Below are 23938 nucleotides of genomic sequence, written 5' to 3'. Positions count from 1 at the left end.
GGGAACAAACCTTCATCATAGCATGCTATGTAAAATGGGGATATGAAATTAATAGCCAATCTTTATAGGGAGTCAACATCGCACCAGAGTTAACCATGGCAAATACACTAAAAAGTCAAACCCCTAACAAATCATTTAATATCATTTCCTAAAAGGCTTAAAGAGCACGGCAAGCATGCCCATCTCCAGAGATTAGTGTAATATTGTTAACTCCAATGAGAAATAACTACGGTAAGATGGTCAATCTACAAACTGAACACCTTTTGCTGCAAACGGCTTTTCACAAATGCTTGAGAAAAACCATCCATGTCGATCAAGTTATTAACCATCTTCACTGACTTCTAGTTCCATGTTCCGCACCTACGGGCACCATACTACTGTTCAATCCACCTGGATAAAAGTAAATTTCAGTATCAGAATGTAAATGAACTTGCTTCTTTAATACAACGGAAGTATCTTCGATGAAATACTACTCGCTGCCTCATATTCATTGATAATGACAAAAAACAGAAGTAACAGCCTGACGGACAGGACAGCAAGATATACATACATCCAGGAGAAGAATCCAATACACATTACAGGCATACATCTTATGTGCAGTTGTGCACTAGCCAGATATGCTAATCCCCCAGTTCCATTTGTTCAGAATCAAATTACACAACTTGTAATAATTAAGATCGATAATATCATGTAATTTCATTTCACAGAAATTTGATGAAAAAGACAGCAATTATTATTCTTGCTTAGAATGTCGGATTAACAAAGTGGTGGTACAATGAATCTTAAATCAATGTTTTTGATCTGCACATCAATGGGCTATCAATGCAGCTTGCCATTTAGGGCAAGCACAAGTTCCAGAAATATTGGAACATATAAATACTTTATCCATGGGTAAATACATATACCAAGTCAAATTGGAAAAACCATTCATAGTTTGCTTGCTAAACAAAAAATGTCAACCATATTAACCAACATATTTTCAAACAAGATGAACTTATAACAATGTGTCGAGACCAGATAATCGTGTCCAGAAAAATTGGACTCACCCTAACTAGATCTGGACCGCATAAATTGCTCTAGCTTATCCCACACCTCAAGAGCAGCTGCTCGGTCCTGGTGTCGCTTATGTTTGCTGATCTGCACAAGTAGAATTATGACCAAGGGCAAAACCATACGAGTTATGAATGAAGAACATATGCTTTGAAGTTGTAAAACTGACTGAAATTATCTTGACATTCCACTGCATCACAGTTTTTGCAGATTCCAAGCTGGCATCCTCGAAACGGACATAAAATCCAACAACTGCCATATATCCAAAAACATGTAAATTATACAGGATTCCATAATTCACATGTAGTGTATAATTTCTACAAACATTCCATCATTCACAGGAAAAGGGGCATCAACTATAGCATAAAAAGAACAGAAAACTAAGCCAATTAAACAAGAAAACAAGCTTAAACCAAGATACAGTTTAAAGCCCTGGTTACAAACTCACCTTTATTAAAGATTTCAAGATGATCTTTAAAGGGCCAATCCTTGAACTGCCAATCCTTCCCAAGAACAAACACTGCAACGACACGATCCCAATCATCCCTTTTCAGTGAAGATGGCTTGTCTCTCACCTCATAAGCCGTCACCACACGGTCCCGACTAAACTTCTTCTGCACAGTCACACACTCAGGCTTCCCCCCTTTCATCTGCTTCATCTTCTCCTCTGTTGGAATAAACACACCATCCTCCAAAAACTCCTTCACATTGTACATTGTTATCAGAGTAGACAATGCACTCGGAACCAATATAATAGGCACACCTTCCCCAATTTTCCGCATTTTGGTGGCCTCCTCACCACCAAATCCTCTGCTTTCGATTCGATTCTTAGCCACTATGTTGTCTTTCCTCTGCAAGGCTTCTGTTCTCTGCCTCTCCTCATCCCTCTTTGTAGCTGCTGTCAAAGCACTGTAAAAATCCCTCTTCTTCGACACCAGCATTGCCTCCCTATCCTTAATCGGCCTCTCCCTAACCCTAATGAGCTCAGTTAGGTTATCCACACTCTCCAAACCTGTACCGTCACTCGCGTCTTGCTTTACATTCAAATCTAAATTTGTCACCTGAGAACTATGGAAATCCACCGGAACAATCGAATCGGAGGATTGGACCTTCCCGGTTAGGTAATCGAGCAGAGGCTTTCGATCGGGGAGAGTCACCGCGGGGATGCGGCGAGCACGGGCGTCTTGAATGTACTCCGTGTGCTTGAGGTGCTGATTCGTGATGAAGTGAACCAAGGTTTCCAGCGAGTAGCGGCGCGTCTGCTGCACGTTCTTCGAACGATACGCTGTCTCCACCGCGGCGGGGAAGGAATAGTCGGCGCCGAAGCGAAATTCATCCTTCACTCGAACGATTTTGTCGAGAAGATTACCAATCGTGTAGTCGCGGAGGAGAGTTAACGGGTCCATCGGAAATCCGCGCCGGCGCGGCGGCGGAGAGGCGGAGCAGTCACTGTTTTGAGCGGAGGCGTCGTAGAGAAAATCTACTTTGACTTTTGCATTTTAACTTTCTTTATTATAAATAATAATCTCAAAAATTAAAAAAAAGATGGGAAAATAGTTGAGTGAAAAAAACACAGACGATTTTGTTTTTTTATCTAAACTTTTTCAATCCATTTTTCTATGTGTGTTCGTTTGTAGGATTGAGACAAAATTTTACTATTCATTCCAAATTTTTACTCCAAAAATATCAAATCAAACACCTATTTTTTAATTTTTATATTATATTAAAAATCAATTTTATATTCAAAACATCACATCTAACACCTATTTATATCACATCTTACAACTATTAAAATTCAAAATTTTTATTATTCAAATCCGAACTGAAAATCCAAACCCCCAAACAAACACACCTCGCACACTTTGATTTTATAAAGGTGTGTGTTAGTTGAATTTGAATAGTTGTTTGATCAGGAGTTGATGTAATATAAATTTGTAGTACTCCCTTCGTCCCATAAATATAGTTTTAATTGGATTGGACACGAAATTTAAAAAATATTGATATTATATTGGTAGTAGGTAAAAAGTATAGATAAAAGACTTTTTGTTTTTGTGAGTGTATAAGTGTAAAAATTAGTGTCATAGAAAAAATGAGAAAATATGATTAATTTTATAGTGATATGGTTATTTATGTAAACAAGACTATTGTATTGAAACGAAGATAATATAATATTAAAAAAAAATTGTTTAATATGATTTTTTTTTTCTTTTAAAAAAATATGAATAATAAAATATGTGTTAAAATTCACAAACAACTTAAGACTCCCCCACAAAATTAAGACTCCTTTAGTCTCGAATTCAAGCATCCATTTGTTTTTACATTATTATTTTTTAATATTAATATTATATTGATATATAATACTATCTCCGTTTTCCAAAAAGTGTAACATTTATTTTCTGCATCTAGTATTATATTGGTTTATAGTGAAAAATACAAAAATATTCTTATTACATTGTGCGATGAAAAAATAATGATATTTGTGTAATATATTAGAAGTTTTAAGAGTATTAATTATATTAGATACATAATATAATTACTAAATTAAAAAAAAAATTAAAACGGATAAAAATGAAAAATTGTATCTTTCTTGTGGGACGGAAAGAGTAAATCAACACTCCTCTATATAATGTTTAATATAAAAAATAATAATGTTTGCATAGCATATTGTAAATTATAAGGGTTTTTTTTTATAGTATTATAAAATTATTTTTAATATGAAGTAGTACAATTATTTAAAAAAAAAGAAAAAAAAAGTAGATACATACAAAATATTAAAATAGATGCTTTGATATGAATTAGGCAAAGTAAAACAAAACATTTCATGTAATTTACACTAAAATAAAATTAAAGTGAAAATTAAATTATCTTTTATTTTTTATTTTTTTTTAAAAAAAGAAAGAAAACAGATTAACATAAAATCAAACCACCTAAAAATAAATATATTAGAAAAATAAAATTTAGATATATATGAACACTTATATATATTGGTGTGTTTGTTCGGGGGATTGGATTGAATTTATACTATTCATCCTATTTTTTTCTCTCAAAAATATTAAATCAAACACCTATTTTTCATTTTTTATATTATACTAAAAATCAATTTTACATTCAAAACATCACATCAATACCCGTTTATATCACATCGTAAAACTATTCAAATTCAAAATTTTTACTATTCAAATCCCAACTCAAAATCTAAACCCCCAAACAAACACACCCGATCATGTTGTTACAGATAATTACATAAAGAAGCCCAATTATACCCTTGTGAGTTTCTGCTGATAAATAGTTCATTGTTTCCTATTCCTCTGTACAAACTTGTGAATTGGAAGTTTGTTTTGTCCAACGATGTAATTTTCAAGCTCTCCGTATTATTGTCCGTTACATGTTTTAATATGAATAAAATTTATAACATAAGGTTCACTAAAAAAAATATATATATAATATACGAATATGCATATCATTTTATAGCATGTAAGAAACGACAATTTATATATATATATATATTTGTAACGAACTATTAATTTCCTTTTGGAAGTTGCCCTTCCGGCGAGTCTTTAAAATCGGTACTCGCTTTACTATAACAACTGTGGGTGTGTTTGTTTTGTAAAATTATTGAAAAATAAATTTTTTAACATAAATTATAAAAAATTGTATAAAAAATATAAAAATAATAATAAATATTGTAAAAAAAGAACAAAAACAAAAACAAAGCCATTATTTTTTGAATTAAAACTATATAAATAAAACTTATTGATTCAAGATGGGTTTAAGAACATCATCAATTTGGCCCCTCTTCCGCAGCCACCACTCACGGCGGAGCCGCCGCCGTAGAAATGCCGTTGATGTGCATTTTCTTGATCGGCGGACAAGGAGGACCGCTGATTCCGGGGATGTTGGTACAGCCAGATGCGTCGGAAGGAGAAACTGGCCCCCTCATAAGTGAATTGACAAGAATACCCTTCTCTTGCAAAGTTGCTCCCACATGATCATGCAAGAACATTAATCTTCCTCCACTTATGCCTAATGGCACAAACACAAATAATACTAATAATAATAAATTAAATATGATCAAATTTGGGGCAAAACTAATTTGCCTCATTGTGCTATCAAATAAATTAAAATGAGGTTGAGATTTCTGAGATTGATTGAATTATTTGTGTGTGTATATATATACACACAAATAATTCAATCAATCTCAGAAATCCCATATATATATATACACACACAAATATATTTAATTTCAAATAAAAATATAAAAAGTTAAATACCATAATTATGAAAAAATGTAAAAAAGTTCTAAAAAAAATATGGGTTGAGCAAATGAGATTGTGTAATCCACATTATTTTCAATTATATATACATATTTATTAAATAAAAATATACAATTTTTTTTAAAAAAAAATCTTAAAAAATATTATTGGTTGTTTCCATTTTACAAAATAAAACAACCCTATGAATATATGTAGAAATATATATCTACCAGAAATTATTAAAAAAATCTTAAAATACAAATATACAATCATTATAAATACAAATATATACCTTCCAAATAAAATTATATTTAATCCGTCCATTAAAATTAGTCTATTTAGATCCGGCACGGGAATTTAAAAAAAATGAATATTTTATTAAAAAAATGATAAATATTTGAGATATTTTTAAAAATTTAACTAAAAAGTAAAATAAACGAATAGAGAATGTAATAAAATGATACTTGTAGTAAACAAGTGTTGAAAGAAGGTAATAATTAAATTTTAATTTGTTGAATTTGCCAAAAATAGTAATAAAATAAATTTAGTAGACAAAAAAAAAAAGAGAATAAATGTTCCGGATGGAGGGAGTAATTAATAAAAAATGAAAAAAATTCTCAAAAAATCATTGGTTGAGGATTTAAAATGTTGGAACCTAAGCCATTCTCAAAGTAAATTGTACAATACTCCCTCCGTCCTAGATATTTTGTTCACTTTACTCTAAAAGCAGGAATTTAAGAGGAATATAATTAGTAAATAATTAAAAATATATTAGTGAAAATAATTATCATATAATAAAAATAATTATAGATTAATATTAAGGTAAATGATTAGTATAATTAAAATTTAAAAATTATAAATTAAATTTTTTAAAATAAGATTAAAGTGTATATTTCTTCCAGAAAATGAAAGTGACGAAATAAATGGGAATGACGGAAATGAAAAGGTGAACATGAAAAGTGGGAGAGAAAAAGTAATATGTTTTATTATAAATATATAAAATATTAGGACTTTGTTTATACTCCCTCCGTCTCATGTAATATAAGCCTATTCACGTAGGTATGAAAATTTAAGTAAAGTATGATTAGTAAGTAATCAAGAAGTGTATTAGTAAAAATAATTATTGTATAGTAAAAATAATTATAGATTAAAATTAAGATAACAAAATAGTTTAATTAAGATAAAAAAAATTTTAAAATTTAAAATGTAATTAAAGTGTACAATTGTATTTCCAAAAAAAAAAAGATAAATTATGTGGGACATACGAAAGTAGAAAATATGGACAAATTACGTGCGACTGAGGGAGTATAATATATTTTAAAAAAATTGACAATATTTATTTTTTAAAAAAATATTACATCAAATAGTTTTTAATTAAATAACTAATTTGACATGAAATAATTTATTTAGGGATAAGTAGAGTTATAGAGTTGTAAAACAAACTAATAGTTCTCGAGTTCGACTCGATTTAACTCGTTTGAGCTCGCTAAGAGCTTGTTCGTTAAGTTAAACGAGTCGAATACGAACATAAATTTTGGCTCTTTATGTTCATAAACGAGCTCGAACTTGTTCGTGAACATTTTATGGTATTTATTAAAAAATTAAATTAATAATTTTATATTTAATAAGTATATATATCTTTATAAATATTATTATATTTTATTTTTTATTCAAATTTATTAATAAAAATTATTATTACTATTAAATAAATTTAATTTTTTTTAAAGATTAAATAAATAAAATAAAGTTTTTCTTATCTAGCTGGAACGAGCCGAAAATATTAAACGAGCAAAACTCAAATAAAAATTTCAACTCATATATCTTAGCAAACGAACACAAACTCGAGTCGTTAGCGAGCCGAGCTCAAAGTAATCCCCTATGACAAAGTCGCTCTGTTCGGCTCGTTTACATCTCGGTAGAAATAAGGCTGAACATGACGACGTCTTTGGGCTTCCCTTTAAGCAGATAATACTTTCTCAGAATCCCCTCTCTGCGAAACCCTACTTTCTCCAGCACCCGCTGCGACGCCGGATTCTCCACCGCCACCACCGCCTCCAGCCGCTCCAGATGCGTCCACTCCACAAACACGGCATTAGCCGCCATCTGCACCGCGCGAGTCGCAATTCCTTTCCCCCAGTAATCGGACGCCACCACGTACCCTAGCTCCGCGCGGCACCTGTCTTCTCCACGGAAGGGGCTCACCGATAAGCATCCGACCGGCCGATTATTCAGGCAAATTGCTCGCTGCCATGGCTGGGGGATTACGAAGTGCGCGACGTACTGGACGGCGGCTTCTTTCGAGGTGAAGGTATTCCACGAGCAAAATTGGCTCACCTTTTCGTCGGAATACCTGTTGGAAATTGAAATTGATTTAGTACTGTGCTATTTTGTGTTAGAATTAGGTTAAGAAATTGGGGGAGAATTATGCCATTTGAAATTGATTCAGTACTGTACTGTTTTGTGTTGAGTAATTAGGGGAAGAAATTGGGTGAGAATTCTACCATTTGAAGAAATCATCGGCGTCTGCAATTTGAAGTGGCCGGAGAGTGATGCCGTGATCGGAGTAGCTCTCCATATCCGCTGGTATAGTTTCTTCTCTGCTTAAATTTCCTTGTCACTGAATTTACATAGATATACACAGAGATACAGAGGTGATTCATCTAAGATTTTATAGGATTTTAAAAAGTACGAACAGTATGCCAAGAATGGTGATTTTTTTTTTATTTATTTATTTTTTTAATTTGATTGGATGGTGAATTTTTTGTGAAGTTTCGGTATTTTGTGGTGTTTTTTTATACTTTTATTATTATTTTTTTTTTTTGGATGTATCGTGTAATTTTAGTTTTTTAGAAAATGATACTTCCTCTATCCCTTGAGAATTCAAGGGTCCTGTGCTATTTTTTAATTTAGTAATTGTCGTAATAAATACCTTTTCAACTTACAATATATTATGCAAATGTCACCATCTTTATAATAAAGATATTTTCGTCTTTTTTACTATAACCCAATATAATACTAATATTAAAGAATTTACGTACAAAAAATAAATGTTACTCTTTACATGAGACGAATGGAGTATATAATTTTATTTTTTGAAAATTGATATATAATTTTATATCATATTTGTCTTGATAGCAATTAATTATTTTTTAAAATTATTTTATTTGTAATAGTTATTAATTATGAATGTTAATATTCATATATGAAATTTTTAAATAAAATATAAATTATATGTGTATGAATTATAATTTAAAATTAATTAAAGGAGGTGTAATTTATAAATATGAAAAGATATATCAAATCATATAAAAGAATAATATAACTAGAATATAAAAATTGAAGTTTATGGTTAGAGTAAAAATAATCAACTGTATTTGTATTGTAGCAACAACAAAAATAGAGTGATGTGTTGAAGATGGTCTAATTCTATTAATTCTATTGGAATATTGTCATTTTTTATTTTAATCCGTTTAAAGAAAGATGTTACCATTTTTTAATTTATTAATTGTACTACCTACTAACATAATAAATATTTTTCTAACTTATAATACTTTATACAAATATAATTATTTTTATATTACATAATAGTAATAGTAGCTGTATTTTTTTCTTTCTTATTACAACCCAAAATAGTGCTAAACGGCCACCTTTCAATAGGATGGAGAGAGTAAAACATATTTATAGGTAAAAAAAAGACTATACTTCGGCCTTATTGACTATTTTAGTATTAGCAATACTCATTTTTCATGCACTAATTTATGTTATTTATACTATTTTATCTTCTTTATTGAGATATAGAGAATTCATATTTCGACATTCTTCAATAATTTTTTTATAATTATTAATAATGTAGAAATATTATAAAGTAATATTATTTTTGTATATTAATATTATATTTTTTATTTATAATTTTATTTTATATTCATTCATTATACTTTACGTTTCAATTCAAGGTAATCTATTCATTTTCGTGCAAGATTGTTGTTTACTTTTTAGACGTAGATTTTTGAATATTAGTATTTATAATGAGTTGTAGTGAAAAAGATAAAAATACCCCTATTAGTATTGTGTAATATAAAAGTAATAACATTTGTGTAATATAATATAAGTTGAAAATATATTTATTATATTAAGTAGGTAGTACAATTATTAAATTAAGAAATAATAATTTTATTTTGAAACAAACAAAAATAAAAAATAACAATTTTTCAATAAAATTGATAAAATATTATTTTTACTATTTTTATTTGTCTAGCATCAAAGTATCAAGTTTTTCGCATAAAAAATAATTCATTCAAATCATTTAACAAAAATAAATGCCTTGACTTATAATAAGTTAAAAAAGAAGTCGTTGATGGGAAAAGGTAGGATAGGTCTATTCTGGAGCCTGGTTGATTAGCTTATTTTCTTTGAACTTATTACATTGAAATGGAAATGGGATGACTTTCTTGAGAAGAATGGGCGGCTTTGTTTCATGTCTGATGAGTGATGATTGTTTTTGTAGGATCATTCCGTCCCAAAAATACAGTCTTATTGTATTGGGTATGAAATTTAAAAATATTGATATTATATTAATAGTTAGTATAAAAAGTAGTAATAATTGTGTAATAATAATAAAAAAGTAGAGATAATTTTACGTTGATATAGTTATTTATGAAAATGAGATTATTGTTTTAAAACGGATAAAAATAATAAACAAGACTATTTTATTAAGACAGATGGAATATTATTTATTTTTTTCAAGTAAATTTTTAAATATTAATTACTCAGTCTCCAATATCATATTATGGTTGTCGTATTTAGTGGTGGAGTTAGTAAGGGCCGAAGAGTGTTCAACCCCTTAATTAATTTTATTTTGTATTTTGTTATATAATATTTATATAATTTTAAAAATTTAAATAATTGACAACCCCTATAATTTAGTAATTTATTTGAGGGATTGGATTGGATTTATACTATTCATCCCATTTTTTCTCCTAAAAAAACATCAAATCAAACACCTATTATTCATTTTTTATATTATACTAAAAATCAATTTTACATTCAAAATATCACATCATATAACTATTCAAATTCAAAATTTTTACTGTTCAAATCCCAACTCAAAATCCAAACCGACAAACAAACACACCTAAAAGTATTAGTAGTATTATTTATATTTAACTCAAATATTTAAAAAATTGGTTCAAATATTTTAAATATTTAGAAATATTTGAAAAACAAATCAGTTGAAATAAATTAAAAATTTATTTGTAATTTTTTATTATATTATATGTTATTTATATTAAAAGAATTTGGGCCCCGCCAAAAAAATTCTGACTCCACCTGACAATATATACGAATTTTTTTAAAAAAATATAATTAATAAAAAAATTAAAATATATTAATTAATTAGTCTAATAAAAATTAAAAGAATTATAAATTATAAAATTTAAATTGTACTTAAACTATATAATCCTTTTTTTTAAAAAAAAATAATAATAAAAAAGAAAGGTGATATAGATATATAACAAACAAAAATAAAAGATATGATGTTATATATGAGACGGAGAGAATAGTATATAATACGAAAGATGAATGATTATAAAAAAAAAAAAAAAAAAAAAAAAAGATAAAGTAGTTAAATAGTAATTGTGATATTGAAATAATATGTAAGTTTTGTAAGGATATATATAAATATATGTATATATATATATTTTTTTTAAGCTGAAACTAGAACGAAATGGCAAAATAGGTAAGTTGATATTGGACTGAGAGAGTATAAAATTTTTAAAAACTTGTTTAGATATATAAAAAAAATTTTTCCTCTACAAAATCATCAAATCAAAATTTTAATTTTATTTTAATATATTATTGGAAAATCAAGTTTTTTTTTTTATTTAAATATCAAATTAAATATCTATTTATATCATAATAAATACTATTTTAATTCATATACTCTCTCCGTCCCATGTAGTACATGTAGTATGGGTGTATTACTGTAGACACGAGAATTTAGGTAAAGTATAATTAGTAAGTAATTAAGAAATGTATTAGCAAAAATAATTATTATTTAGTAAAAATAATTATAGATTAACATTAAGATAACTAAATAGTTTAATTAAGATTAAAAAAATTAAATTTTAAATTTTAAAATATGATTAAAATGTATAATTAATTTTCCAAAAAATGATAGGACAAATTATGTGCGACGAACAAAAATAAAAAATATGAAAAAATTATGTGAGACGGAGGGAGTATTTTTTATTGTCAAACTCCAAGCTCAAATTTGAACTTTAAAAGAAGGCACCTTAAATTTTACTGTGAGTGGTAAAAAATTGAATAATACTATAAAATACTCCCTTTGTCCCAAACACCCTGTAATATTTTCTTTTTGGTATGTCCCAAACACCCTGAAATATTTTCAAAATAGGAAATAATTAATTATACTTAATCTCTACTCCACATTTTATCCCCTCACATCATCCAAATAAAAAAATAAAATATATATTTTTCTCTCCATCACATCGCCTCATTTCTAAATTATCCTACTTAATACTATCTACCTAAAAACTCGTGCCAAAAGCAAATGTTGCACCTTAAAAATAATATATATGTCGAGTATATTAATTTTTTGGAGAAAATATGTTGGAAAAATTTTGTTAACGAAACAAACTAATTTTGCTTACTCAAATAACTTTTTAGTGATGCCATTTTTAATTCCTTCAGTACAAGGTAAAACTTTGTATTTTACTATTTTAGTCTGTCTAAATAAAAAAATATATTTTTTTTTATTTTTTAAAAAAATAACTCTTACATAAATACCAAAATACTCATACTTTTTTATTTTTTACATTACTTTTTAAAAGTAAAATAGGCATTATATTACTTTATTATATGTAAAATACTAATTACCTTCGTTCATGTGCAAAAGTCAAATGAGAAGTTTACTGGTAGAGGAAACATTTAAATTATGGGTGTTTTTCTTAACAATCCAAAATCTAATTTCTACTATTTAGACTCTGCATTTTCCAAAAATATATATATTTAAGATATTTTACTACTCCTCCCGTCTCACATAATTTGTCCATATTTTTTATTTTTCGTCCGTCCCACGTAACTTGTCATTTCTATTTTTTGGAAATATAACTATGCACTTTAATCGCATTTTAAATTTTAAATTTTATAATTTTCTTAATTTTAATTAAACTATTTATTTATTTTTATCTTAATTTTAATCTATAATTATTTTTACTAAATAATTATTTTTACTAATACACTTCTTAATTACTTATTAATTATACTTTACCTAAATTTTCGTGTTTACAGTAATACACTCATATTACATGGAACATAAGGAGTATTTTACTTGGACAAATGGATTATTTACATGTGACAGGTAATTATTATTTTTATATTATCAAATACTATTCTTTATACATCGTATAAAAAAAAATATTTCAATCTAAAAACTAAACAAATACACCCTAATTACTTATACATATGCTTGAAATTTGACATTTTAAATAGTAAAACCTTTCCTCAAATAGTGCAGTGTAATCGATTTTGTTAATTAACCATAAACAATAGTAAAATATATGGGAAGAACTCAATAATTATTACCATAAGATATATTCTTTAAAAGTAATTTATATCTGGTGTACATATATATATATATATATATATTTATTTATTTATTTGAAATATTATATTAAATACATTTCTCTTTATAACATTATCTCCTTAAATATATTAGATTGTGATTTAATATGTTTTTTTTATAATATTTTAGAATTTTGAAAATAATAAAAAATTGAATAAAAATATATTTAATGTGAAATGTATATGTTTTAGATATAATAGGTGTGTTCACCTAATATATAATATTATATTTTTTTATTAATATTACTAAAAAATATAATATACTCCGTGAATACATAGCATAATATAAATAATATATATTCAACCAAAAAAAACATGTAGAGTATTATTGATAATTTGTATTAAAAAAAAAAAAAAACTATTGAATATTGTAAAGAGTGATTTAAGAATACACTCTCTGTTAAAGAGAAAATTATCTATATAATTATAAAAAAAAAAAAAAATTATAAATTTGATTTGTAAAATTTTATTGATGATCCTTGTCACTTATTATTAATTTCTTAAAAAAAAAATTGAATATTATTATTGTAAATATATTCCATTGTTAAATCTTAAAAAAAGATAAATCTTACTCCTCTATCTCATTTAATTTGTCCAGACTCCGTGTATAATGCTTACATATTGTCCGCTTTGGACTGAGCCCGCACGAATTTGTTTTTGGATATTCTCCAAAAGGCCTCGTACTAGTGGAGTTTACTTGGGACTTACAATGTGTGAAATTTTTTTTCACAGCTTCTGATGTGGGACTTGGGTTTGCACCAATGGACCTTCCCTGCCCACCTTGTACCGCCTATCACAAAGGGACTCGCTGCCTGATCTGGGACCGACCCAACACCGCCAGGAGACTTTCGACAGTAGGCACATCCACATGTTACGAGAGCGAGCCCACCACCACAACCAATGCCCAATGCCACCCAGTCCACTTCACCATCTAACCGGGCTCTGATACTAGAGTTGGGACTGAGTCAACTCAACACTAGTATGATATTGTCCGCTTTGGACTGAGCCCGCACGGATTTGTTTTTGGATATTCTCCAAAAGACTTCATACTAGTGGAGTTCATTTGGAACTTATAAGGTGTTTTTTTCGCAGCTTCCGACGTGGGACTTGGGTTTGCACCCCAACAAATATTACTGTAAATATATTCAATTATTAAATCATAAAATAATAAACTTTATAATACTTACATATGTACTATTATTATAAATATATAAAATACTCAATTTTATTTGCATGAAATTTCATTTAGTTATATTAAAATAATCACAAAATATCACATTTATCTAAATGCTAACGGTATTTATGCAAGTATTATACAGGTAAATTAAAAAATATATCTTAAACATTATTTATTTTATAAAAATGATAAATCCTTCATTTTCACAATTTGTAAAATGACGACCACCGTTAACTTAAACTTTTATAAATTATGAAACAAATGATCGATGAATTATATATATTTTATTTTTTTAAAATTAATATTTAAGATATTTTACTAATTTATTTCACATCTGTATAATTAAAAGTGTATTTACAAATAACTGTCAGCTTATAAATAGAAATGGTGTCCGTCCTTACTTTAATATAACAAATGATTTTTAAAAAAAGAAAAATTAAAATTATATTTTATGTATTTATAATAAAAAATAAAAAAGGGAAAGAAATGCATACATTGGATGAGGCCAACGACCTAAAAAAATAAAATGGATAAGTATATAAACACTAATTTCCCTGATTGTTCGGGGAATTGAATTTTAAATTCATTATTTTTTTTTTTCAAAAATATATCAAATTAAATACATATTTTTTATTTTTTTATATTATACTAAAAATTAATTTTATATTCAAAATATCACATCAACTTCTGTTTATATCCCATCGTACCAGTGTTCAAATTCAATATTTTTACTATTCAAATCTTAATTAAAAATCCAAATTTTCAAGCGTACCCAAAATAGATATGGCTAATAAACACGAGATTCCATTCCAACATAAAATATATATATATATATATATATAGTAAATTAAATTATTAAAATATCTTCAAATTAGGGCATCAGATATTATACGCACTATTTTCATTATTAGCAAATCAAAATTTACAGCAACTCCATTAATGGCCAATTAAAAGCTTCAGACCATCTTCTCCTATAAATCGACGCTGCAGTTTCTTCTTCTTCGTCAACAATGGCGGATGTAATAAAAATGTCTCGTCTGTTGTTTTGTGTATTTCTCTTATTTGCAGTTTCTGCCCTAACTGTCTCTTCCTCCGACGATTTCGCCGTCGACGAATTTGGGGATTCCGACGACGATGATACTGTCCTTGTCACCGTTGAAGACGCCGGCGGATTTCACGAGCTGAGGAAGAAGCTCTGCCGCCGTGCGCCGCCGCCGCCGGCGGATATCGACGACGGAGCTCTCGATTCGTACGAGGAGCTCGTTCGCCGCCACTGCCGCCGCCGCCGCCGTCCTCCTCACCGCCGCGCTCCGTCGCCGAAGCGTGCGAAGCCACCGAAGTCTCACCACCACGCGCCGCCGCCGAAGCGTGCTAAGCCACCGAAGTCTCACCACGCGCCGCCGCCGAAGTACGGGAAACCACCGAAGGCTGATTTTGATTTTGAATATGAAACGGTCGAGGAATTTGTGTGATTTTTACTTGTCGTGTGGTTTGGAGATTATACTAATAAAATTTTAAATATAGAAAAAAATATAAATATACACATACATTATTATTATTATTATTATTATTATTATTATTATTATTATTATTATTATTATTATTATCCATCTATAAAAAATTAATAATTTTTAAAAAATATTATTTTTTATACTCTCAGTACAATTTCTCATGTTATATATAAAAATAATTAATTTGTCAAAAAAAATACTGAATGAACATACTGTGTATTTTTATATGACAATTCAAAATTTAGAATATTTGTAAGAAGAAAAAGGAAGATAAACATAAATAATGGATAAAAAAAAAAAAATTAATAAGCAAAAGAAATAGAGGGAAAAAAACTTTTCATACTAAATTGTTCTTTTCCCTAAATAATGTCTAAAAAAGGTAATTTACACTATATAGAAAGCAAAATTTATAATTTTTCCTATTTAATATGATAAATAGAATAAATGTACTTATCTTGAATTATTTCATAACTTCTCTAATATACCCTTGAACAATTTTACAATACCACATTATTATTTTTTAACTTTTTAAAAGCAACCGACACGAAAATTATTTAGTGAGAAGAGTATAGAAGACATTTCACATAGATCACATTAACATCTAATAATTTTTAACATAGATAACGTAACATTAATAAATAAATGTGACCTCCATGAGTTTGTAAGATATTAATTTTTTATTATTATTTTTAATTTATTTATAATAGACACAATGTTATATATAGTGTAAACACACCCGCATAGTGACTTTTTTTTTTTTATCGAAAACCCGCAGTTGCTATTCGAAAATGCACATTGGGTAAACCTCCGGCCGAACCTAATACCCTGCAAACCAAACCTGACGGGAAAGTCACACTAGGCGAACCATACGTGGTTGGTGACTTGAGGCGTCGGGAGTTTGAACCCATCACCTCACGGTCACAAGTCTAACCCCTACACCACCAGGTCATCCCTTACGAGACTACTTTTGATATGTTGATTACTTCAGCCGTGGCTTAGAGATAAAGATGGAGGCTATGGTAGTTACTTGAAGAAGAAGACGACCAGAGATGAGAACGTCAACGACAAATATTGATGAATTTAGTAAAGGTCTTTGACGACAAATATGACTTTCGTAATAAAAAATAAGATTTTTTCCAACGAAAGTTAAAAAAAGAGATATAGCTACAAAAAAAAAATGATTTTGCAGCTAAAGTTCTTTGCTGTGAAATTAAAATTCATACAAGAGTTTTAGCAACAAAATATGTTTGATTTTTTTAGCCAAATGATTTTATCCATGAAAAATAATATTGCAACTAAAATATTTTTGCTATAAAAATATAATTTTCTAGCAAAAAAAAAATTTAGCGACGAAAATAATTTTGTAGTACATAATTTATTTTTAATTTTGTTGTTAAGTAGAGCTTTTTAACTACAGAAATATTTCGTAGTTAAAAATATTGTAGCTAATTAAATATTTTTAACACCAATATTTGTTTATTATGCTCCCTAATAGTTTGTGTGTGCTTATTGAAGTTTTATTTGACATAATTATTATTTTGGGCCAATATATACATAATATACACATTCACCAACAATCAGGCCCACATCCAAATAGGTGGGATAGATGAGATATTTATTTATTTATGTATTTAAATTTTAATTTATATATTTTCTCCGTCCAAGTAAAGTGTTCAATATTTTCATTTAAATATGTTCTATATTATTTGTTTTTTTTAAAAAATAATTATAAAATTATATTAATCTTAATTTATAATTATTTATATTATACCATAACTATTTTTATAAAATATATTTTTTAATTATTTATTAATTATAATCTTTCTACATTTTCATATTTACGGTAATATAGAGACTTTATCAGTGGCGGAAAGAATATTAAATATGATTTTTATATTTCATTTTTTGGGTTTTAGCTCTGATTATTTGTCTAAATAATGGTTTGCAAGATGAAATATTGTATCTTTATAAGGAATTACATTATGTGTTTTAGTTAATTTTTTTAATAGTAATTTGGACATTATGTTTTATACTCCCTCCGTCCCACATAATTTGTCTCTATTTTCTATTTTCGTCCGTCATGGAAATATAATTATACACTTTAATTTCATTTTAAATTTTAAATTTTATAATTTTTTAATCTTAATTAAACTATTTAGTTATCTTAATCTTAATCCACAATTATTTTTATTATACGATAATTATTTTTACTAATCAATTTTTTAATTATTTACTAATTACACTTTATCTAAATTCTCGTATCTACAGTAACAGCCCATAATACATGAGATGGAGAGAGTAAGATAGAATAACTAAAGTTTAAAAGACAAAAGTTGCGATGTGTGTTTTTGTTGGTTATTTTTTTATTATTTTAATTTAAAATTTTGGTTTACATAGTGATTTGAATATAGTATTGTAAAATATATTGAAAAAAGTTATGAAGTTTAAAATTATAAAAAAGACTGAAAAAAAAATCAGAACAAACATAAGATGATTGCATAGTAAAAAATTGAAATCAAATAAAATTCTAAAAAATAGAACAATTATATATACTTTATTTTTTTATATTTTATAAATATGTTCACTCTCTTTTAGACACTAATTTTCAATTGTAATTTTTTCAAAAATAAATAATAAATAATACAAAATATTTTTTTATAAAATTCAAAAACAAATTCAAGCACTTATTAGTCAAATATTTATCTTTAAATCTTACTCTCTCCGTCTCACCTAATTGTCTTTTTATTTCCGTTTGTCTCATATAATTTATCACTTTTTTTTAAAAAAAAAAATCTAATTATGCACTCTAATCATATTTTAAAATTCATAATTTATAATTTATATTTTAATTAAATTATTTAATCGTCTTAATCTATAATTATTTTTACTAAATCATAATTATTTTTACTAATATATTTCTTAATTACTTACTAATTATACAATATCTAAAAATTCCATACCCCTACTAAGGTAGACAAATTAGTTGGGAGGAAGAAAATATATTTTATATTTTTGACACAATTATCTTTACGGCAGGCTTAAAATCAATTCATCTAAAAATGTGGAGTGAACATAACTATTATTTTTTATTTAAAAATTATACTACCTCCGTCTCGAAAAAAGACTAATATTTATTTTTTGTACGTAGATTTTTGAATATTAGTATTATATTAGAAGTGTTGTAAAAGACAAAAATGCCCCCATTAGATTGTGTGATGTAAAAGTAATGACATTTATGTAATATATTAGAAGTGGTAAGGGTATTAATTATGTTAGGTATGTAGTACAATTACTAAATAAGAAAATTTTATTATTGTTTTTGGGACCGACAAAAATGTAAAATGGTACTCCCTCCGTCCCAGAACTATAGTCTTAATTAGATTGAGCACGAGATTTAAGAAATATTGATATTATATTGGTAGTTGATAAAAAAATATGGATAAAAGATCTTTTTGCCCTTCTGAGTGTATTAGTATAAAAAATAGTGGCAATTGTGTAATAAAAATGAAAAAGTAAGGGTAATTTTATGGTGATATAGTTATTTATGAAAATAAGACTATTGTTTCGAGACAAAAAAGAGGGTAAACAAGACTATTGTATTGGGAATGGAGGGAGTATCATTTTTACGGTATGGAGGGAGTATTTAATATATATATACATATACTCCCTCCGTCCCATGTAGTATGGGTGTATTACTGTAGACACGAAAATTTAGGTAAAATGTAATTAGTAAATAATTAATAAGTGTATTAGTAAAAATAATTATAGATTAAGATTAAAATAAGTAAATAGTTTAATTAAAATTAAAAAAATCATAAAATTTAAAATTTAGAATATGATTAAAGTGCATAATTATATTTTCAAAAATAGAAAAGATAAGTTATGTGGGACGGACAAAAATAGAAAATAGAGACAAATTATATGGGACGGATGGAGTATATAGAAACATATTCAGAATTTATTTTTATTGCAAATATATATATAATATGAATGGCATTAATTATTACGACCAAAATATTCTTATTACCAAAAAATAATCATAACCGTTTTTAAATTAGGGAATGAAAATAATATAATTAGCATATCAAATTAAATACATGGTTAGTAGTAAGTAAGTAACTCTAATAATGGCCAATTAATTAACAGCTTCAGACCAGCCTTAATTATATTCGCCCTATAAATTGAGGCTGCACTTTCTTCTTCACTGCAATTCAACAATGGCGGATGTAATGAAAATGTCTCGCCTGTTGTTTTGTGTATTTCTCCTTTTTGCAGTTTCTGTCCTAACTGTCTCTTCCTCCGATGATTTCGCCGTCGACGAATTTGGAGATTCCGACGACGATGATTCTGTCCTTGTCACCGTTGAAGACGATGAAGGATTTCACGAGCTGAGGAAGAAGCTCTGCCACCGCGCGCCGCCGCCGCCGGCGGAACTCGACGACGGAGCTATCGATTCGTACGAGGAGCTCGTTCGCCGCCACTGCCGCCGCCGTCGCGCTCACTCTCCCAAATCTGCCAAACCACCGAAGTCTCACCACCACGCGCCGCCGCCGAAACACTCGATGCCGCCGAAGTCTCACCACCACGCGCCGCCGCCGAAACACGCGATGCCGCCGAAGTCTCACCACCACGCGCCGCCGCCGAAGCACGCGAAACCACCGAAGGCTGATTTTGATTTGGAATATGAAACGGTCGAGGAATTTGTGTATTAAATCAATTTCAATTAATAAATGCTTGTTTGGAAGTTTTTATTTTGTGTTTGGATTTAATAATAAAATTTTTAAATTTAAATAATTACATGATATGATATAAAAATTAATTTTTAATATAATAATAAAATTTTTTTTTTTGATTTGATATATATATATAAATCAACAAATTATTGAAAATCCAACCAAATCTTAATTAGATACATATTTTTAACTCCCGCGTCGGTCAAATCAAGTGGAGAGTATTATTTAAACTCTCTGTGCGACTAAAATTTTTCAATCATCATAACAGAAAGAAATACACTCTTAACTCACTTCAAACTTTCTTTTCCAATTTCAAATCCATCTTTATTTAATTATTTTCAATCAAGATTTTTCAATAAACTATTTCGATACGGCCTGGAAAATTTCAATCGGGTAATAACTCGACAAGTTGACAGAATTGAAGTATTTGGGGCTTCTACATAGCTACGGTATGAATTCGATAAAATATTACCGTGAAATATATACTTCCTCGGTTCACTGTTAATTTATTCATTTTGTTTTTTAGTTTGTTCATCGCAAATGTATCTATTTTTTTTTTAGTAAATGCCATCAAATGTATCCATTTATCCCCACCCTTGATATAATATTACACAAATGCCATCAAATAACACAACTTAATACCATAAATATTAAGGGGTATAATAGTATTTATGTATATCAATTGTACCACATATCAATATAATACTAATATACTAAAATCTACGTGCAAAAAGTAAACGGATAAATAGATGATGGACGGAGGGAGTATATTTTTTTATAACATAGGAATCTGCAACTACTACTAATCTACTATGACCTTACGGTTACAAGTTCACTCCTCACACCATCATGTCATCTCTTACATGATTTTAGTATTATAATAGACATGTATAAAGACTATTATACCCTTAATATTTATGTTATTTGATGTCATTTGTATAATACTTCTTCCGTCCCAAAAGTAAGTATCTATTTGTTTTTTACACGTAGTTTTAGAAATATTAGTATTATATTTGGATATAGTAGGAATAAAGTAGAAATAACTAAAATAATCTTATTAGTATGTGTGATATAAAGTAATGACATTTGTGTAATATATTGTAAGTTGTAAGGGTATTTGTAATGTTAAGTAAATAGTACAGTTACTAGAAAAGGAAATAGATACTTTATTATGAGATGGGCTAAAATGAAAAAATGGATACTTTGTTATGGGACGGAGGGAGTATTATTTTACAAAGAGTTTGGGATATTTTTATATTTGAGTGGAAATACATTTACTAAAAATAGAAGCAAATACATACTTTTGTGATGGACGGACTAAAATGGCAAAATAGGTAGATTGGTGATGAACGAACGAAATATATTTTTTTATCTCACAAAATATCACATTATATTTTAATTTTAAATTTTTATATTTTCCAACAGCTACTTCAATTTCCTGATCGTTCAGAATTAAAGTCAAATTTGATTATTATGGTTGCGAAAGCTAAGCTAAAAATGGGTTACAACTCCTACGAAAGCAGTGGTGAGTAATTGCTTTGGATTTTTATTTTACAACATCGTATATTCCGAATCGATGAGATTATTCGAACAAATTCACTACAAGAAAATAGTATATTTGTAACGGAATTTCGTTACTAAAGTTCACGTAGCTAACGTAATTCCATCTCTAATTCCGTCTCTAATATCATTAGTAACGGAAAAAATGAATTTAGTAACGAAAAAACTTCGTTGCAAAATTGATAATTTCTTGTAGTGAAAACTTCGTGTACAATAATACGAATTTAATTAGACATATCAAAATAATTAAGGCTAAACTAAACATTTATATATTATTCTTTTGTTATCTTGTTGTAGAAGGAACTGATTACGACGATTTTGTTCGCCCAACTCAAAATCGAATGTCAAGAAAAGACACCGTTTCCGGCAACAAAAGGACTGCTGCAGCCTCGGCGTCGATGTCTTATCCCATGATGTATGAAAATCCTAAAATGGAAGCTAAAATTCGTCAGTTTGAAAAGGAAGCGTATTATTCGACTCTACGAGCATTTAAAGCTCAAGCTGATTCTATAACTTCGGTACAATTTTATTCAAACGTCTAATACTACATTTTGTTGGATCGAATTGATTAAATGGTAATGAAATAATGTTTCTTTAGGAGAAGTCGGGTTTTATTACCGATATGAGGAAAGAGTTGAGACTATCGAATGAGGATCACAGGGAGCTTTGCAAAAAGGTTAATGAAGACGTAACAATCCGAAGAATAAGGTTGTTTATTGTTTATAGTTTGTAAAAAGATCGACGAATTTATTACCCTGTTTTGCAATGTAATAAAGTTGTGTTTTTTTTTTTTTAATTAGTCTTATTAACTAATTTGTCGATTCTATTAGGGAGTGGCGACAATCAACGGGGCGTGGATTTGGTATTTCTATTACAGCTTCGCGAAAAAAACAAAAAATTGAAGGGTCATCTTCAAGAACACGGCGTGGGAAAGGTCGATTGGGAAATGGAACATCGGGTGGTCTTGTAATAGAAGATGTTAAAAACATTGATCCATTAGTTGGAAGGAAAATCAGTACTAGGTTGCCCGGAAATGATAAATTTAACGAAGGGATGATAATGGATTATAATGCTGAAAAGGTATGTTTCGCTTTTGGTGATTTAGCGACTTATTTTATATTCATATGTGCTTCTTTTCAATGATGTGTTTTTTAACTGAATATTTATCAATTTGTGATAATTGAAACATAATCTGAAATGTTCGATACCATGACAGAGCTACGGTCCATTTCGCTGGGGTAATCCTCAAGGAGGCGTAAAAGGTTGGGGTGCGAAGAAAAGTCGATCCAAGAAGGATCGCGAGAATCACGACGAAATTCGACTGCTCGACACAAATGTCCTAATTAAGGAGGTAATATTTGGAGCTACTAAGGTTAGATATTTTCTATAATTACGATGAATTCACTTTGTAACTTTGGTAGGTCGAAACAGTCTTTGGCGCCAACCATCCCGACTCTTTGGAAATCGAGAAGGTGCAAAGAGTACTCAAGGTTAGAAAAATATCGTTGTTCTAACGTTCGATCGATCTTGTCTATGAACTTGTTCGAATAAATTGATTGATTTTAAAATAGGACCAAGAACAAGGTCTTGTCGATGCTATTGCAAAGCTCGGGGCATTATCCGATGGTGAAGATGATAGGTTTGTATGTCGATTGTTTGACAATTTAGCATTGTTTCGGTTCCGATTTTAACCTAACCGCGTTTCCTTTCATTATATTTATCTATTAGGTTCCAAATAGGTGATGTCTTTTGCAGACAATCTTGATCAACGGTAGCCATTGTAATATATCCAAATGATTGGCGCCATCAACAACTGAGGCTCTCTAAATTTTAATATTCCATTGTATTCAAATTACGCTACAAAAAGATAATATATTTGTAACGAAACTCCGTCCCTAAAGTTCACGTAGCTAACGTAATTCCATTCATAATTTCGTCTCTAATGTCATTAGTAACGAAAAAAGTAAATTTAAAGACAAAAGAATTTTGTTACAAAAATGATTTTTTCTTATA

General features: G+C 28.4%; 4 protein-coding genes across 4 annotated transcripts; 2 read left to right on the top strand and 2 right to left on the bottom strand.

Moving 5' to 3' along the window:
• Positions 1-43: 43 nt before the first annotated feature.
• LOC127250810 (protein CDC73 homolog) lies at positions 44-2548 on the bottom strand. The gene is made up of 4 exons (XM_051274238.1): positions 1499-2548; positions 1220-1302; positions 1047-1137; positions 44-390 (listed from the first exon to the last, which is right to left on the bottom strand). The coding sequence occupies exons 1-3, from the start codon at positions 2454-2456 to the stop codon at positions 1048-1050; spliced, it is 1131 nt and encodes a 376-aa protein (XP_051130195.1). The 5' UTR covers positions 2457-2548; the 3' UTR covers positions 44-390; position 1047.
• Positions 2549-7098: 4550 nt separating this feature from the next.
• On the bottom strand, positions 7099-7926 carry LOC127247745 (uncharacterized). Its single transcript, XM_051269734.1, has 2 exons — positions 7805-7926; positions 7099-7653 (listed from the first exon to the last, which is right to left on the bottom strand). The coding sequence occupies exons 1-2, from the start codon at positions 7876-7878 to the stop codon at positions 7209-7211; spliced, it is 519 nt and encodes a 172-aa protein (XP_051125691.1). The 5' UTR covers positions 7879-7926; the 3' UTR covers positions 7099-7208.
• Positions 7927-19849: 11923 nt separating this feature from the next.
• On the top strand, positions 19850-20344 carry LOC127248079 (extensin-3-like). The gene has a single exon (XM_051270249.1). It carries the CDS (start codon positions 19850-19852, stop codon positions 20342-20344), a length of 495 nt encoding a protein of 164 aa, XP_051126206.1.
• Positions 20345-21862: 1518 nt separating this feature from the next.
• Positions 21863-23690, top strand: LOC127248073 (protein EMSY-LIKE 3-like). The gene is made up of 8 exons (XM_051270239.1): positions 21863-21890; positions 22223-22443; positions 22524-22633; positions 22756-23005; positions 23142-23297; positions 23347-23415; positions 23497-23564; positions 23681-23690. Exons 1-8 carry the CDS (start codon positions 21863-21865, stop codon positions 23688-23690), a joined length of 912 nt encoding a protein of 303 aa, XP_051126196.1.
• The last annotated feature ends 248 nt before the right edge of the window (positions 23691-23938 follow it).

The sequence above is a fragment of the Andrographis paniculata genome, unplaced genomic scaffold (genome assembly GCF_009805555.1).
Source record: "Andrographis paniculata isolate CXL003 unplaced genomic scaffold, ASM980555v1 Contig11END, whole genome shotgun sequence".
In the NCBI taxonomy this organism is placed as follows: Eukaryota; Viridiplantae; Streptophyta; class Magnoliopsida; order Lamiales; family Acanthaceae; genus Andrographis; species Andrographis paniculata.
This window is presented reverse-complemented; position numbering and strand designations above follow the sequence as displayed.

Bases quoted from the DNA above. Each gene is read 5' to 3' on its own strand.
- LOC127247745 (XM_051269734.1), bottom strand. From the start codon at position 7,878: ATGGAGAGCTACTCCGATCACGGCATCACTCTCCGGCCACTTCAAATT. The intron at 7,654-7,804 runs GTAGAATTCTCA...AATTTCCAACAG, and splicing joins GCCGATGATTTCTTCAAATG to GTATTCCGACGAAAAGGTGA.
- LOC127248079 (XM_051270249.1), top strand. From the start codon at position 19,850: ATGGCGGATGTAATGAAAATGTCTCGCCTGTTGTTTTGTGTATTTCTC.
- LOC127248073 (XM_051270239.1), top strand. From the start codon at position 21,863: ATGGGTTACAACTCCTACGAAAGCAGTG. The intron at 23,298-23,346 runs GTTAGATATTTT...TAACTTTGGTAG, and splicing joins TAATATTTGGAGCTACTAAG to GTCGAAACAGTCTTTGGCGC. The intron at 23,416-23,496 runs GTTAGAAAAATA...ATTTTAAAATAG, and splicing joins AGGTGCAAAGAGTACTCAAG to GACCAAGAACAAGGTCTTGT.
- LOC127250810 (XM_051274238.1), bottom strand. From the start codon at position 2,456: ATGGACCCGTTAACTCTCCTCCGCGACTACACGATTGGTAATCTTCTC. The intron at 1,303-1,498 runs GTGAGTTTGTAA...GATATATGGCAG, and splicing joins TCTTGAAATCTTTAATAAAG to TTGTTGGATTTTATGTCCGT. The intron at 1,138-1,219 runs GTCAGTTTTACA...CTACTTGTGCAG, and splicing joins GGAATGTCAAGATAATTTCA to ATCAGCAAACATAAGCGACA.